The 15816-nt window shown below is 41.0% G+C and overlaps 3 protein-coding genes across 4 annotated transcripts; 2 read left to right on the forward strand and 1 right to left on the reverse strand.

The window, feature by feature from the left end:
* The first annotated feature begins 432 nt into the window (after positions 1-432).
* si:dkey-76k16.6 (uncharacterized protein LOC566817 homolog) lies at positions 433-2060 on the forward strand. Of its 2 annotated transcripts, XM_047603697.1 has the most exons (5): positions 433-585; positions 679-789; positions 872-980; positions 1453-1579; positions 1661-2060. In XM_047603697.1, the coding sequence occupies exons 1-5, from the start codon at positions 514-516 to the stop codon at positions 2058-2060; spliced, it is 819 nt and encodes a 272-aa protein (XP_047459653.1). In that variant the 5' UTR covers positions 433-513. The 2 variants fall into 2 exon arrangements, with proteins under 2 accessions (XP_047459653.1, XP_047459652.1); XM_047603696.1 differs by having other exon boundaries at positions 434-585; positions 1453-2060.
* A 28-nt stretch (positions 2061-2088) lies between these two features.
* On the reverse strand, positions 2089-4413 carry mgme1 (mitochondrial genome maintenance exonuclease 1). Its single transcript, XM_047603694.1, has 5 exons — positions 3718-4413; positions 3402-3639; positions 3186-3318; positions 2589-2719; positions 2089-2239 (listed from the first exon to the last, which is right to left on the reverse strand). The coding sequence occupies exons 1-5, from the start codon at positions 4232-4234 to the stop codon at positions 2200-2202; spliced, it is 1059 nt and encodes a 352-aa protein (XP_047459650.1). The 5' UTR covers positions 4235-4413; the 3' UTR covers positions 2089-2199.
* Positions 4414-4584: 171 nt separating this feature from the next.
* Positions 4585-13337, forward strand: snx5 (sorting nexin 5). Its single transcript, XM_047603693.1, has 13 exons — positions 4585-4991; positions 6993-7097; positions 7201-7311; positions 7464-7585; positions 7700-7823; positions 8134-8229; positions 8351-8456; positions 8559-8634; positions 8762-8801; positions 8887-8973; positions 10846-11005; positions 11112-11197; positions 12003-13337. Exons 1-13 carry the CDS (start codon positions 4959-4961, stop codon positions 12051-12053), a joined length of 1197 nt encoding a protein of 398 aa, XP_047459649.1. The 5' UTR covers positions 4585-4958; the 3' UTR covers positions 12054-13337.
* The last annotated feature ends 2479 nt before the right edge of the window (positions 13338-15816 follow it).

The raw sequence follows: 15816 nt of genomic DNA on the forward strand, positions 1-15816 counted from the left end.
AGGGAACGCCCACACGCCGTCGACCTGTCAATCAGGAACTAACCACGCCCCCCTGAAGCGTACTCTCAATTTTCCGCTATTTTTCTGTAAATAAGCTCAAAATTAACAAAAATGACCGCAAAGCTGCACTGGCTTCATTGTTAGGGCTAACGAAATGTATAAAACTAGCGTCTGGCCATAGAGCATAACACATCAGGGCAGTGTTTACTGAGATCACATCAAATAAAAGCTACTTTCTCACAGATTTCTAATTTCTACGGAGGAATGAGATCCCCCAGCCCATTCCCTTAGTCTGACCCGGAGTAGGTTTAAGTCAGTTCTTAAACTTTACTGGGTTAATTTGTCCAGAACCGCACTGGAAGATAACGTTTTCTTTTTAAAAGTTAAGACCGCCCAGTCGACATTAGATCCTCTCCACATACCACATATTCCCACATATTCCCACAGAGCCGGCTCTGCTTCGATACAGCTTCTTATAAATCCGAGAGGAAAACACAATCAAAAAAAAATACCATGGAGTTGACGGAAGATCAGCAGAAAACAGCTGAGATTGAAGTGAAAAGATATTTACCCCGGTCACAGCAGGTGTGTACAGTCGGATTTAATGCATAGCGAGTTATTAGGATTTTATTATAGGGTTCTGTGTAATATGTATTTCAACTTTCTTTCATTTTTCAGGTCTACGGTTATTTGATGCTCAAAAACAGAGTCAGATCAGACCCTGTTAAGATCTTAGTGGATAGATGGCCACAGTTCAACGTCATTGTCTGCAAACCACAGTGGGAGGAGGTACAGTTTACTGCACGCATGTTGACAGTAACTTGGTAAAACATTGTGCATCCAGTGTCTTCACGTCTCATTATTCTTACAGAGGGGTGATCACTTCAAAGACATGATCATTTTTGCAAAAGATGGAGCCGCTCTTGAAGAAATAATAAGGAAATCTTCTGTTATTGACTGGACCCAGAACAACTGCTTTGGTAATAGCAACACATTCTTTCCATTGTGGTTGAACAATAAATAAGTCAGCATGTGTGAATGCTTCATTCTCCTGCACATAAAGGCGCTAAAAGGTCAACGAAATGTGTTTTTTAATTTACTGATCTTCCATACATCACTCACGACAGAGTAATAGAGGATGTTACACAACACCTGCTATTCTGCTGAATCAGGTCCACTTATGCTCTTGTGACTTATGACCTTAAAGAGGGGATTTGGCTGTGTTTTGAATTTTATTATCTTTCATTGTGTTCAAAGTCCTCCTATTGCTACGGCATACCATTTATTGATACTGAAGGAATGAGGATAAAGATCAGTACCACAGTGACATTATGTTGAACAGTTTTAGGAAGAGAAACAGAAAAACCAACTTTTAATTTTATTTAATCTTCCACATACATCATTTTCACATGTATGAAATGAGGTTAGAACTTTTGATTGCTTTTATTCAAGGAACCAGTCTTCCCCACATGGAGATAATCAAAGCACTGGCAGCAGAAAAAAATGTGCCCATTGAAAAACTAGCAGTGTGTCACATGATGATACTGGAAGACATACATCACCTTCCTTCTATAGAAAGGTATAAAGCACACAGTGACGTGTTAATCATAAATAATAGTTTCAGACGTCATTCTCAAACATTTTCTCTGTTCCGCATCAGCTCAGGAATCTCACTGAGCTCTCTGGATGAATCGCATGTCGCCTTGGTGAATCAGATGTGGAAGTTTGGAAAGGATGAGGAGGCGGTGAGGATGATCCGGAACATGGTCACAAACTTCCCCTCCTGCTGCGTGCTGGGTGCTGATGGACAGCCAGTGTCCTGGATGCTGACCTATGCGTCGTGTGCCATGGGAATGTTGTATACTCTACCAGAGCACAGAGGGAAAGGCTACGCTAAAGTACTGATCAGCTGCATGGCTAAGAGACACCACGCTCAGGGTTATCCAGTGTATTGCTTTGTAGAAGAGGAGAATGTCGTCTCCTACAGGCTCCTCAAAAACATGGGCTTCACTGAAGATCCCTCGTACAGGGAAACATGGTGCAGAATAAATCAACCATAAACATTTACCTGCTGATATTCTAGTTAAAACGAAAATATTCAACTGAAAATGTAAGTCATGAATGGTTACGTGAAGCTAATGCTTTTAGGCCTTCTTCACTTAAGATTATGTTGTATTATTTATATTATCCTTGCACGTCTCATCTCTTTTCTGAAGAAGCACTTGACGCTTGACTGGATCTGAAATGGAAAAAATACGTAAAGTGAACAATGGGCATATACACCCACTTGCCAAAACATTAAGCATACTAGTGAAAACAAATTGCAATTACAACAGGCCTGCACTAAATCTCTGTTAGCAGTATAGCAATATATTATATTACATTATATTTTATTATATAGCTACCATCGCAAACACAGTCAGCTGCTGTCTGCAGACTGCCACTTCATTAATCTATCAGCAGTTTGATTCGATTTTTTGTTAATCATTAGTTTCCCCAGTTTATAAAGACAAATGATATGAGGTATATACGTGAGATATTAAAAACGAAGTTACTTCAGAAGGAATAAAACGTTGTGACAGCTTTACCTATGTTCTGTGAATTCTTCCAGGCGTAGCAACCAAGTTTTCCAGTACTCCAAAATCAGCTCTGAGTTGATTTGGTGAGCATGGGCAGGCGAACCGTCCTTGTAGGCTACGACAATGAGGCCATTTTCAACCTGCGATTAGAAGAGATCAGTGGCTGTCACAGTGTGGACGACTTATTATTAAGATTGGATATTTCCAAGTAATGGATACGAGTCATGAGATAGAGATAGGGCTGTCGTGGTGACAATAATAGTGGTATTAAAAAAAAATGAAATTTCAATACTGCATGCACAAATTCACATATGACAATATCATGTAAATGATCCAGTGACAGTTGAACACTGTTTGTGTTTCACATCTGCTCCTGTTTTTTTCTGTTCTTCATCTCCCAAGAGAGAGAAAACGACTTCCATAAAGTTAAAGGTGCACTTTCTGTATTTTGCCATCGTTATTTACATTTTTGTTGATGTTGTGATAATATCACATTTTTTATCCACAATAATCGCGAACTGTAAATCTGATATCCTGACAGCTCATAGTCACGGAAGAAAAGCAGAAAGTAACAAACTCATCACATCATTCATTTGTATAGATCACCTGATATTTGTAGTGGCTATCGCCGTTCAAAGCCCCAGCATAGGCTGCCACTTGAATGGGGTTGTCGTACGTGTTGCTCAGGAATGGTTTGGGCTTTTCTGAAGTCTTCCAGTCAATAACACAGAGCACACCCCTGCAGACAAAACCAGCGTCTCAAGTTTGGTGTGAGATAAAAAACTAATTCTTCACATCGGGATTTTTCATTCATTATTTTACCTGTAGCGAGCGACACAATCCACAATCCCCGTGTAGTTCAGCGTGTCATGCTGTACAGTGCTTTCAATAGCTCTCACATCACTGACATCCTCCAGTATGTGAGAGACGCTCTCGATGTATCCCTGAGCCTCAGGCGGATACTCTGGCGTCTCTGAACAGCTTTCGCTCTTCTGCGTTGCACCCGACATCAGAATGTCCTCCACAGCTGAATGGAAAAGCTTCCCTTGTCTGAACAAATCTGTTGGAGAGCAACAACTGTGAGTTTCACAATCTGAAGTTGACATGGATGTGTCAGTAGGATTTTACAAAATCTTACTCTTGCTGTATTCTTTGAAGCCTTCCTCTCCCAACTCTTCCACCATCTTCCTCTTCCACCTCTCCAGGTAGAAGAGTTGCTCCGGGGAAAGTGTCTGCTGAAGAATCCGGGTCACACTCGGAGTGGAAGACCTCCCCTTTCCTCTGTTTAATGAAATCCGGAGTGGAGGTCCTGGCTCCAGCTGCTCTTCTGTTTCTAGAGTCTCTTTACAGTCTAAGAAAGGGTGGAAATTTTTAGGTTCCCTCTTCTCTGGTCTTGCGGGCGTCTGAGCTTTGACAACAGGTCCGTAAATGTAATCGTCTTCCGCCTGAAGGGTTTCAGGGGACTGGGAAGTGATCCTGACAGACATGACAGACTTCACAAGAGACGAGTAGCGCTCACTGTCCACGGAGCTGTACGGACTTCTCTTTTTAGGCGACCTTAGGCACTGACATGCGGAGAAGTGACTCACAGACAGGGAGGTGCTTTCGGGGACCATGGTGCCTCCGACGGACAAAACACGCTTAAGAATGAACATTGTGGCGATTAAAACACAACAAGCTTAGACTATAACCTTTTAGCCACTTAACTACACATAAATACCGATGTTTTTGACGTTTTAACGTGCATTTAACAAGTTTGTCTTCATTTCACCGCCAGTACTTGCCCCAACACGTTCCTCTCAGCTAAACTCATACAAAACACGGTTGTTTCTGAACGGCGCGCCTTTTTGGTTGCACGCGTTTCCGTAGCTGGGAATTGAAGTTCCACGTAGAATCTCGCGAGCGCGTTTAGGGGCAGAAAAAAACTACATTACCCACAAGGCGGAGCGTATCACTGAAATACCTCCGTGTGGTTAACTCGGCGGCACCGTTGAATGTGGGCGGGACTCTGTTGTTTCTTTCATTTAGTTTTTTCCATTCATAATTCTTCATTTGTCCGTAACTCAATAACGTGCAACGTCGGTGCTTAAAAAGAAGTTATCGTCAAGTTTGTTGTATTTCAATGCACAGGCACGCGAAGAGTTACGTGATTGATTTGGTGAGAAACCAATCGCAGCTTTAGTAAACTCGACCCTGTCCAGTCATGTGCACTTAAGGCGGGATTTAATCTTTCATCGTTGGGATGGGGGCGAAAAAGCGATTTGACAGCTCGTCAGGCAGCTAACCAGCAGCCACCGGGGAGAGACAGCTTCCTGCATATAGTTTTGTTATTTGGTTTGGCCTCCTTTTCTTTGCCATTCCGTCGACTGAAGACGAAACATGACCTCCATAGACGAGAGCAATAAAGAAAAGGTAAGTTTAAACGGGTTGTAAATTTCCCATAAAGTCAGCACTGAGATAGCTAACGTCAAGGGTTGGTTTTCTGGCTAAGTTATTGAGTTGTTTTCGGTCTGCATAAAGCTAGCCCCTGGCTAAAGCTAGCCAGCTTTTTTTTTTTAACGGGATAAAGCTAGCAAGAAGCGCTGTGTCAAGCAGCTTAGGAAAAAAAAGTTTTGTTTACTAATGTTACACCATTCACTGAACACGTCGAGACACGCAGCGGTTAAAGCTAAGTGTTTATTTTAACACATAAAAGTTTCATAGCGGCTTTATGTCTGTGTCTTGTGCGTTTGCATGACATAAAAATGTTATTTTTCCAAACATGAATGAGGGGCCACCATTTGAATTATGTCATATTGTTTTTTTTTATATGGATCATCTAGGCTCACTTGTTTCACACACTATTAATGTCATGTTATTGTTCGGTAAATGTCAAATTAATACTAAATGGAGAAGCTGCAAGCTTCCTTTCACTGGTTTTGCCAACAGCTTTTAAGTTATTTTATTTTTCTCTTTAAAAGCTAGATAGCAAATATGACAAGATAATAAGTCTGCCATTTTAAAATATATCCGTCATTTCATTTATTATTAAGCTGCTTCGTTTTATGTCATTTTAAAGTGTATTGTATCCTGTTGTTTTCACGCCTTATCTGACATTGTCTGATAATATTTGGTGTTGTTTTACTTTTACTTTCTGCCTTTCTTCATGACTCTCTTAAATATTTGGTTCTTATTTTTATTATCCTCTTTGAGAGTCTGTATTTTCTGTTATTCAGTTAAAAGAATGTACGTTCTTGCAGCGTTAAATGACTGTGTGTGGGAGCTGTGCAGCATGCTGCCTTGTTGCATCGTAGTCAACTATAATAACCGGCATTTAAAACAAATATTGGTTAAGTACTGTTTTGGTTTCTCGATGAGAAACTGTTCTCAACTGAGCACAAATATAAATTAAATACTCCAACAGACAGAACACAAGCTGAAGTTAGCCCCTTTCATAAATGTAGGAATTTAAGAAAGATGTTACGCATTGTTTCACCAGCATGTAAACAGTCAACTATGATTATTCTTATATAGAGCAACATCAACATTTGTGTGGACCACATCTTTAAGTCCTAGCTGGACCTGAGCATGTGCCATTGGTTAGGTACTAACAACTTCCAGGCTTTTTACAACAAACTCCTGCTGCTGAATTCAAGGAAGAAATGTTTGCAGTCTGGTGCATGTCTGAGTTACGAGGTCGTTGTGCAAGTTGGAGCAAAAGCCAATATGGATTGAGACTGGTTCCGGTCTGACGCGTTTTCTGTGTTTTTGATCTAGATTCGTTGGTGTTGAATCAGATAGAGGCAGATGGCTTTGGGCTGTCAACATTGTAGCAGACTGTTTTATGTATTGTCAAGATAGTAAATGCTCCGGATGCAGAGGAATTTATAGAGAGCTGCTTTACTGACTAAGATTTTGCTGATATTGTTGCATCGGACAAATTTCAGACAAATAGTGAGCAAAAGAGACGAAAAGACTTAAGTCAGTGAAGGAAAAGTACATTGTATACACAGTTAAAGACAGAGCTTTGAGGTGTGTAATGCTTTAACATGAATGTTGAATGAGACCAGTAGAGCTAAAATAATGCCTGTTTCCTGTCTATTGCAGGTGAAGTTGCAATCTTATATGACACATATGAATTTGTGTCGCTTATTATTAGTGCTATTAGCCAGTATTCAAAATGCAGAACTTATAATGGACTCTAACTTCATGCAGTTCCACTTTTTTATAGTTTGAATCCACAATACCCCTTTGTGATGTCAGAGAAATTGTAAACAACATTGTGGAAGTAAATCAAACTAAAATTAAATTCATGAAGTGCTATTTATGGTATGGTAAAAATTATGGTGAAGTCCAGAAGTTGAATAGTTCTCACAACGAACGGAGGTCATGTGTATTTGTTTTGATGGCCTTGGCTTTTTTTTTCCCCCATAGTTGCGCTCCGTATCTGTGGACTTAAACAGTGATGCCTCTCTACTCATTGACATTCCTGACGCACTCTGTGAAAGGGACAAAGTCAAGTTTACGGTCCATACAAAGGTAAATGTGACAACATCAGCATTGACGGATTTTCACGCGTGAACTCTGCTGATATGACGATTGCGTTATTTAAAAAGTACTTTTGCATGTATGTCTTCCTTAGACCACACTTAGCTCTTTCCAGAAGCCAGACTTCTCCGTTCCCAGGCAGCATGAGGATTTCATCTGGTTACACGACGCTCTGGTTGAGACTGAGGACTATGCCGGCTTAATTGTGAGTGTTTGTACATATACATATACTGACATATCACAGTTTATCTTTGGAGCCTGTATGCTTTGTTGATTTGTTGGGTGTACATTCCTCCCAAACTACAGCAGTTCTCCTTTTTGACATACTGTGAGATGAATCTTTTTCCTCATTCATAGATTCCACCAGCACCCCCAAAGCCCGACTTTGAGAGCCCAAGAGAGAAAATGCACAAACTGGGTGAAGGTGAATCCACCATGACCAAGGAGGAGTACACTAAGATGAAGCAAGAACTGGAAGCGTGAGTGTGACTGTCAAACAAAACACCACGTTATACTGCACTGGTATCGTATCATATCCTTGGCAAAATATTGTGTTCTAAAACTTATTCTGTTTTTTTTTTCTTACTTTCCAGAGAGTACCTGGCTGTGTTTAAGAAAACTGTCCAAGTGCACGAGGTCTTCCTGCAGAGATTGTCCTCTCATCCGATTTTAAGCAAAGACAGAAACTTCCAGATTTTCTTAGAGTACGACCAGGATGTGAGTTCCTCTTAATGCTGACTTGCTTTCCTGAGTTGTCCGTTGGAGAGAGAGGAAGTAGAGTTTACTGGATATTTGTGACACATGGCTTGCATCCTGCTGTGATCAGCAGTTACACTTATCTGTGCAGTCAGTGGGAGTAGTGTTTGCTAACAGAAGTTGGTTGCGAGTTAAGCACTTTACATGCTTTAGTGCTGTGACACATAATCATTCATTGCTCAGTCGCTACTTAATTCTCTCCGCAACATATATAAAAAGCTTTGCCTGTTGTAGATTTAATCCACATCCATTCTTTATTGTGTCATTTTAGCTCAGCGTGAGGAGGAAGAATGCAAAAGAGTTTTTTGGAGGGTTCTTTAAGAACATGGTCAAGTCTGCTGACGAGGTCCTTATCTCAGGAATAAAGGTGAGGCCGCTGGCTGGTTACTGCTTATAAAATTCATGACACCATTACAGCTGCAGTGTCATTGCCACCTCTTCACTTCACTTCACCTTTCTGTGTGTGTTTTTTTTTGCTTCCCACACAGGAAGTCGATGAGTTTTTCGAGCAGGAGAAGACGTTCCTCCTCGACTACTACAGCAAAATAAAAGATTCCACGGCCAAGGCGGAGAAAATGACCCGTTCGCACAAAAGTAATGGAGCAGTTCAACATCACAATATTAAATTTGTCTTTGATTGGTACAAAGCAGTTGGGTAAATGTTTGGAAGTTGACTGTTAATTTCTCCTACTACAGATATTGCAGATGATTACATCCACATCTCTGCCACTCTGAACACTCTCAGTGCTGATGACAGCACAGCAAATAAGAAGTGAGTGGAATGCTTAATTTAGTGGTTTTCATGCATATTTGATGTTGACGATTGTAGGCCGTCTGTTTTGATGATAACTGTGTAAAGATCCATAACGGTAGTGTTTTTTGTTTTTTTTTATTCTCAGGAACCTGGAGAAATTGTCAGACCTGTTTGAGAAGCTCAGAGTAAGTGGAACCTCTTCTACCTGACAAACAAAGACACATAACAACGTGGAAGCTTTTCTATCTTTTTCTCTGTGTGTGTCTGCAGAAAGTGGAGGGAAGAGTTGCATCTGACCAGGAACTGAAACTGACAGAACTGCTAAGATACTACATGAGAGACATCCAGGCTGCTAAGGTGACATTTTATATTCTGCTGTCATGCAAGAGGCCCATATTTACAAATGCATTACTAAGAATCCCACATTCTCACACAGCATTTTAAACAGGCAGAAAAATACTGATGAAAGCACTGAACAAGATTTGTACTTCTGTGCTCGTTAGCAGGGCGGTATGACCAAAAATGTATATCACGGTATTTGTCAAGACTCTGACTATATCATAGCATTTTTTTCCATGCATAATCACATATTCACTTCATTTACTACAGGTTGAGAGAGGAATTAATGCAGTCGATTGACTAAGGATGGACTATTTTACTGTGATGATGAGTAAATATTGTAGAATAATCCCACACTAGTTGTAAAACAGGTTTGCATGGTTTTGTTAGGTTTCCCTGTATTAGCACTGCCTGCTGATGTGGAAATCCGGGGACATTTACAGCTTGGAGATAAAAAAAAAGAAAAGAAGAAGAATTAAATCTTATCAAGATGTAATGAAGAAACCAGGACAATTACGTTTTCTTTTATTTTGACTTATTTTATTCATGTTTAAACTGTGCTATTGCAGCCGTAATAACTGTAGTCTACGCCAACATCTTTTCCCTCATTCATAAAAAGCTTAAATTGGGGACATTTTCAGGGACAGCTTTAACCGGGGGACAGGTCATCCAAAACGGGGACTGTCCCGTGAAATCGGGGACGTGTGGTCACCCTAAAAAAAAAAAACTCCCAACAACTGCCACAGCACCTTCTTTTTGACACAAGTCGTTTCATTCCTTTCATTCCTTTCAATCTTCACCACACTTCGCAGTGACACAGTCGCACCATGCGTGTTTAGAAGCTGTACATTGAAAATGATCCGTTCTGAAACAGTGTCTCATGGCGCAGAGTATTCATGACATACCAGTATTCGGTATGAACCAGTATACCGTCCAGCCCTACTCGTTGGCTCCATATCTTCCGTCATAGAGGGTATGCACTGACGTCACTGCCGCCTTGTGCCACGCCCCCCTGAGTGGCAAAACCACAGTGAAATGCATTGGTGAATACAGGGACACTGGGAAAAATGTGGATTATCAGATCAAATTAAGAACAACTGGACTCAACAATGATCCATATGAACTAGTATGGAATCGGAAAAGTGAATTAGCCTCAGTTTCAGTTGGTTTAATTTTATCTGACAGCCGTCCAGAACGCAACTTAAGGTATGACTTCATCAAAAAATACAGCATAAATTAATATTACCTGACACACAATGTGAACACCAGGTTTCTGGGCCTGGATTCCAGATATTTCTTCTTAATACAGTGATGCATTTACTTCTCTTTTCTTTAGCAGTAAAATCTGTATAAATATATCTGTGACTGCTTTTCATATCTGTTGGTTCAGTCTTTCTGAATTCATTTTACAATTTAGACGCTATTAAAGCCTATGATTCAATCTACTGCTGCTTATCTCCGTGCTCAACTGTCACTTTTTGCCACTCAGTGGCCGTAACCACGGAGACTTGGCTTTCTGTGATGTCACTGCATAACCTTTGAGTCTATGCTGAAGCCTCATGTGCAGCTCCACAGAAATATAACTAAACAGAGTCCAGAACAGCTGTAATTGCCTCGAAACGCACTTGGGGACTATCTACTGAGACAATTTCCATTGTTTGAAATACATACACGGTTGATTAGACGCCCACTTTAGAGGTTTAATTACACTACCATTCCAACACGGGGTAATATAAACCAAGCTTTAATATTCATTACCCTTCATCAGTCAACAAGACTGACAGATATATCAGTCAGCTGATATTATCTTCTAATATTTGCCACAATGCTCACGTCTCAAGTCTTTGTTCATTTATCCCTTTTGTTAAACTACTAAATGTTGCTTGTTAGGACCTGCTGTACAGGCGAGCCCGGGCGTTAGCCGACTACGAGAACTCAAACAAAGCTTTGGACAAGGCTCGACTGAAGAGCAAGGACATTCCCCAGGCGGAGGAACATCAGCAGCACTGCCTGCAGAAATTTGACAAGCTCTCCGAATCTGGGAAGAAAGGTTTGTGCATTCATGTGTTAAAGATAAAGACTTGTTCTGTCCTTGTTTACTTGTGAGCGTCTCTTTCAGTTATTTTTTTCGTAACTGCACAATGTAATCCTCTCAGAGCTCACCAGTTTCAAGGGCAGACGTGTTGTGGCCTTCAGGAAGAACCTCATAGAGATGTCTGAGCTTGAGATAAAACACGCCAAGGTGAGCAGCACAACAAAAGCCGACTTTGTGTCGCAGTTTTATTTTCTGGTGTGGTTATAGTGATGCTAATGAAAAGTAGTACCACAATCTCATAGTAATATACACAGATAACCACTGATATGTGAAGTACAGACGGAGAGCAGAGTACACCGATCAGCCACAACATTAAAACCACATTCATAATATTGTGTAGGCCTCCAAAACAGTTGTGGGTGTCCTGTGTTGTGTGGCAACAGGATGTTGTTAGTGTGGGTCTTTGGGTCCAACGCGTTGAGCAGAGGGGCCTCTGTGGATCATCTCACAGATACATGATCAGTTTGGGACCTAGTGAATTTGGAGGCCGGGTCATCACCTTGTGCTATTTTCTAGGCTGTTTTTGTATGTGTGTGTGTGTGCGTGTGTGTGCCTGTGTCAGGTTGCATCCTGCTGGAGATGGCTGCTGCCATCAAGGAGTGTCATTGCTATGGGGTGGGGGTACCTGGTCTGGTCTAGATGGGTGATACATGTCTAAATAACATCCACAGTATTGCCAGGTCCAAAACCTTCCCAGCAGTTATTTACTTCTCCTGTCGGTGGTCATAATGTTGTGGCTGATCTGTGTATAATTATTTATTATCATGAGGAATTTAAATTGGAGGTTGATGGTGTATTGAGGCTTATTACTAGTATTACTAGTATAGAGGTGAACCCTCTCCAGGCATGTGATATTCTCTCAATGTGAGTCACAATGAAAGTTCTCATGGCTTCAGATAAAATAGTCTCTGTTATTCAGGAATAACCATACAAGTTACTGTTGTCTCCACAGAACAACGTGGCTCTATTGCAGGGATGCATTGAGCTGCTTAAGAGCAACTGATGCGTTGTCAAGTGCCCCTGTCCCACCATCACCAAGTGACCAGTCATAGCAAATGGAAACCTGGCGTCGCTGGGGGCCTTGCAAGGACATGACTCCAAGCCCTATCTCTGCTTCCACCTGGGTCTGATGCCACTTTAAAAACCCTGCTGCCAGAGAAATTGTAAGCACAGTGTCTTCATGTTTACAGAGTCCCTGTCCTCTGGTCTGCGGTCCATCCTTTTTCCATTGTCTATGGATTTTCAGCTCAATGTGAATGGCTCCCGAGAATGCCAACTTTATTGTCTTCCGTATTTTTACTACGCCAATAGATGCAATTTTTCTTGATTCCTCTTTCTTTATATTACACAGATAATGTAGTATACTTCTTTTTTTTTTTTTGGATCCTACGTATGCCTCTATTCTTTAACCACCTTCCTCATATGCATTTTTAAATAACTCTTTCAAAGGCTGAAATGCTAGTGTGTGTGCGCACAATGTGCTAGTTTGGTCGGGCTTTTTTTGTTTTGCTAATGGATCCGTTTTACAGAAGCAAAATGAGTGCCTGGAAAAAACATCCTCATGCTCTGCATTCCTGGGTTCTGAGATTAGTGTACAGATGAACCAACCCTGTATTAAGGAGACTCATGACCGACTTAGAAGACGAGACAGATCATCTTCAAGTGTTCAAAAATAGCCGCGCTTCACCTCAGGAATTGGACGCTTGGATTGGGTCTCTGCATTCTTGCTTGCAAGAAGTTTGCAAGAAATCCCACAGTTATCAAAGATGCACATTAGTTTTGTAAACACGGATGTATCCCCGATGATTTGCGATTTGCGAGAGGAGTGGGTGAAACGGTAGACTGCTGGAACATGTAGTAATTTTACAAAATGTAATCTAATGTAACATTAGTAATGAGTGTTATTTTGGTTTTGTTTGAAGACACTGACAGCTACGTGTGTTATTTCCACAGCAGCTCATTCACCCTCTCCTTTTCTGTATCTTACCATTCTTTTTATCCCCCCCTCCCTTTTGTTATCAATGGAGTCTTATGATGTATTACCCTAGACCCTCTAGGCAGTTTGTTTAACTCAAACAAACTCTTGAAAAGATGCACTAAGAAGATAAGAAATACTTTACAATCATGACCTGGCTCAGCGCAGTGTTATAGTTTTATAAGAAAGAAGTGAATGTATTTCTAATGGATTCCCACTGCGAGATTTCCCTTACAAAAGTTGCTTTTCTGATGGATCAACAGCGTTTTATAAATTTGTAATAATGGCGTTAAATAAATCCTACTTTCCCAAGTTTGATCTGTGCCATTCTGTATTTGTTCCACAGCTTATTTCTTCAGTGAAAAGTTCGTCAATTCATTGTTCTCAGTTGTTAAAGGGAAACAATAGATATGCATTTCAATGACCCAGTCACCATACCACTAGGTGGCAGTATCCAGCTACCCTCTGTACTCTGTTGCCACTTAAGACTGTAGGTATGGGGGGGCTTGAATTTAAACACAGCTGTGCGCATGTTTGTGTTAAATCCATTGACCACTGTGAATCCTGGAATGAGGCTGTGTGGTGCATTAGGTAAGCTCAGAGGAAATGCCAGGGGGCTCATGGGAATTGCCAGCACCAAAATATACACTGCATGTTGCACTCTGTGAGTAGTGGTCAACAATACGAGTTTAAAGAGAATGAACCGTATGTTTTTTGCGAACCAGGTGAAACACTTTGTGCTTTTATAGAAAACCCAACAAATCGCTCTTTAGAAAATTACTATAAACCAGCACACATGTCAGTCAAAGGTTGCGCCTGAGTGAGATGAGGAGAAGCTGTAGAGGATACTGTACCTGACGGTTTTGTCAATATTGACCACCCCAGTCATGTAGTCACAGTGACCCGTGGGGTTTGGTCTGCTCGCCGATTGGATGAAACTCCGCGCTGCAGCCAATGAGGGTGCAACAGGTAATCAGGACAAACAAATGAGTTTGCCAGCTGTGGTCAGAGCAAACAGTGCTCAGAAGCGCAGCATTAAAAGAATTACCAAAGAGCAAGGCCTCTCTTTGAAGCAGGATGTAGTAAGGCTGACATATTAACCTGAGCTGCCTCTTTTGAGTTGCCACAGACTCGAGCAAAGCTTATTTAAACTGATCTGAGTCTATTAGTTGTAAACAGCCAAGTATCAGGCCTAGATTTAGTCTTTTCGTGTTCTCCTTGTGTGGCTGTGGTGTTGTGATAAAGCATGTCCTCAGCTCTTGCTCTAATCTCAGTGACAAAACGTATGAGGTAACAATGAGTGAAATTTCCCTTTATAGACTGATGTAAAGGAACAAGTGTGCTTGTTTCAGATTCCCTTATCACCCCGTAGGCACACTTCGATGGTTTACTCACTCTTCATGGTGAGATAAGGAATAAGATTTCACACATTTTCACACTTTCAGAAAGATTATCAAAGATTTACTGTTAATAATTAATTCAACATCATTTTTATAATCCTTTTTTTTTACTATCAGTCTGCCATTGTTGTTTTTAAAAATGCACAATGAAAAGCTAAAAAAAAAAAAAAAAAACAGACATCACTTCACATCTTTGGTTTTCTGCTGTGTCACCTATTTGAAGTGTTCCTGAGCCCGTTCACGCTCAGGTGAGCTGAAACATCACTGTATGCTGACTGAGCCCCCGAAAGCACCTGACTCACGTTGCACACCTCTTCACTGTTCACCTGAAAAGCTATGATGAATGCAGACATAAGCCTCGGAGCAGGACGTGGAGGCATGACGCATGAAAGTCTCCTCAAATAGAAACCGTGTCCTCTGAAGGAGCTCACTACTTAAAAAAAAAAAAAAAAAAAAGAAAAGAAACAAAAGTGCACCTGCAGAGCTTGCTGACGTAAGTAAATTGTTGTGAAACCCAACAGGAGGCTACTTCCTGGTGCCTGTAAAGTAAAATTTGCACATGAGCTTTGAAAGTTTGCATGCACTAAATGTAAAGACCTGAGGTTCTAGGCCAGTTTAAGTCTCTTAGCGCTGGCAACCTTCCTATCTCAAGACCCACAGCACACATTTTTCTTCTTAAGTCTGACCAAAAGGACCATGTAAAGGATGATGCCTTTTTCCTCCCACAGTAAAGGCCACGTCACTAACGCAACGCCACAAGGCTCAGAGGACCAAGTCGCATGTTTTGGCAGGGTTAGAGCACCCTGCCCCCAGCCTTTTGCGCAAACAATACTAACACGTCATCTCAACTTCTAAATATTCGCTGCACACTACAAGAAGTATAGTGCCGTGAAAAAGTGTTGGCGTCTTCCTGATCTCCAATGTTTTTGTATGTTTGTCACACTTAAATGTTACAGATTATCAAACAAATTTAAATATTAGTCAAAGGTAACGCAAGTAAACACAAAATGCAGTTTTTAAATGAAGGTTTTGATTATTAAGGGGAAAACAAAATCCAAACCTTCATGCTCCTATGTGTAAAAGTGACTGCTCCCTAAACCGAAAAACTGGTTAGGCCACCCTTACCAGTAACAACTGCAATCGAGTGTTTGCGATAACTTGCAGTGAGTCTTTTACAGCACTGTGGAGGAATTTTGGCCCATTCATCCTTGTAGAATTGTTGTAATTCAGCCACTTTGGGTTTTCCAGCATGAAGCTCCTTTATAAGGTCATGTCACATCATCTCAAAAGGATTCAGGTCAGGACTTGGACTGGGCCACTCCAAAGTCTTCATTTAGTTTTTCTTCATCCATTCAGACCTGGACCTGCAATGTTGAATCATTGTCCTGCTG

Source organism: Mugil cephalus, chromosome 13 (genome assembly GCF_022458985.1).
Source record: "Mugil cephalus isolate CIBA_MC_2020 chromosome 13, CIBA_Mcephalus_1.1, whole genome shotgun sequence".
NCBI classification, from domain to species: Eukaryota; Metazoa; Chordata; class Actinopteri; order Mugiliformes; family Mugilidae; genus Mugil; species Mugil cephalus.

Excerpts from the sequence above, each read along its gene's own strand:
- si:dkey-76k16.6 (XM_047603696.1), top strand. The coding sequence starts at position 514 with ATGGAGTTGACGGAAGATCAGCAGAAAACAGCTGAGATTGAAGTGAAA. Across the intron at positions 586-678 it reads ATTTACCCCGGTCACAGCAG|GTCTACGGTTATTTGATGCT; the intron begins GTGTGTACAGTC and ends TTCATTTTTCAG. Across the intron at positions 981-1,452 it reads GACCCAGAACAACTGCTTTG|GAACCAGTCTTCCCCACATG; the intron begins GTAATAGCAACA and ends CTTTTATTCAAG.
- mgme1 (XM_047603694.1), bottom strand. The coding sequence starts at position 4,234 with ATGTTCATTCTTAAGCGTGTTTTGTCCGTCGGAGGCACCATGGTCCCC. Across the intron at positions 3,319-3,401 it reads GATTGTGTCGCTCGCTACAG|GGGTGTGCTCTGTGTTATTG; the intron begins GTAAAATAATGA and ends TTTTGTCTGCAG. Across the intron at positions 2,240-2,588 it reads GAAGAATTCACAGAACATAG|ATCCAGTCAAGCGTCAAGTG; the intron begins GTAAAGCTGTCA and ends TTTCCATTTCAG.
- snx5 (XM_047603693.1), top strand. The coding sequence starts at position 4,959 with ATGACCTCCATAGACGAGAGCAATAAAGAAAAG. Across the intron at positions 8,635-8,761 it reads GACAGCACAGCAAATAAGAA|GAACCTGGAGAAATTGTCAG; the intron begins GTGAGTGGAATG and ends TTTTATTCTCAG. Across the intron at positions 11,006-11,111 it reads CTCCGAATCTGGGAAGAAAG|AGCTCACCAGTTTCAAGGGC; the intron begins GTTTGTGCATTC and ends TAATCCTCTCAG.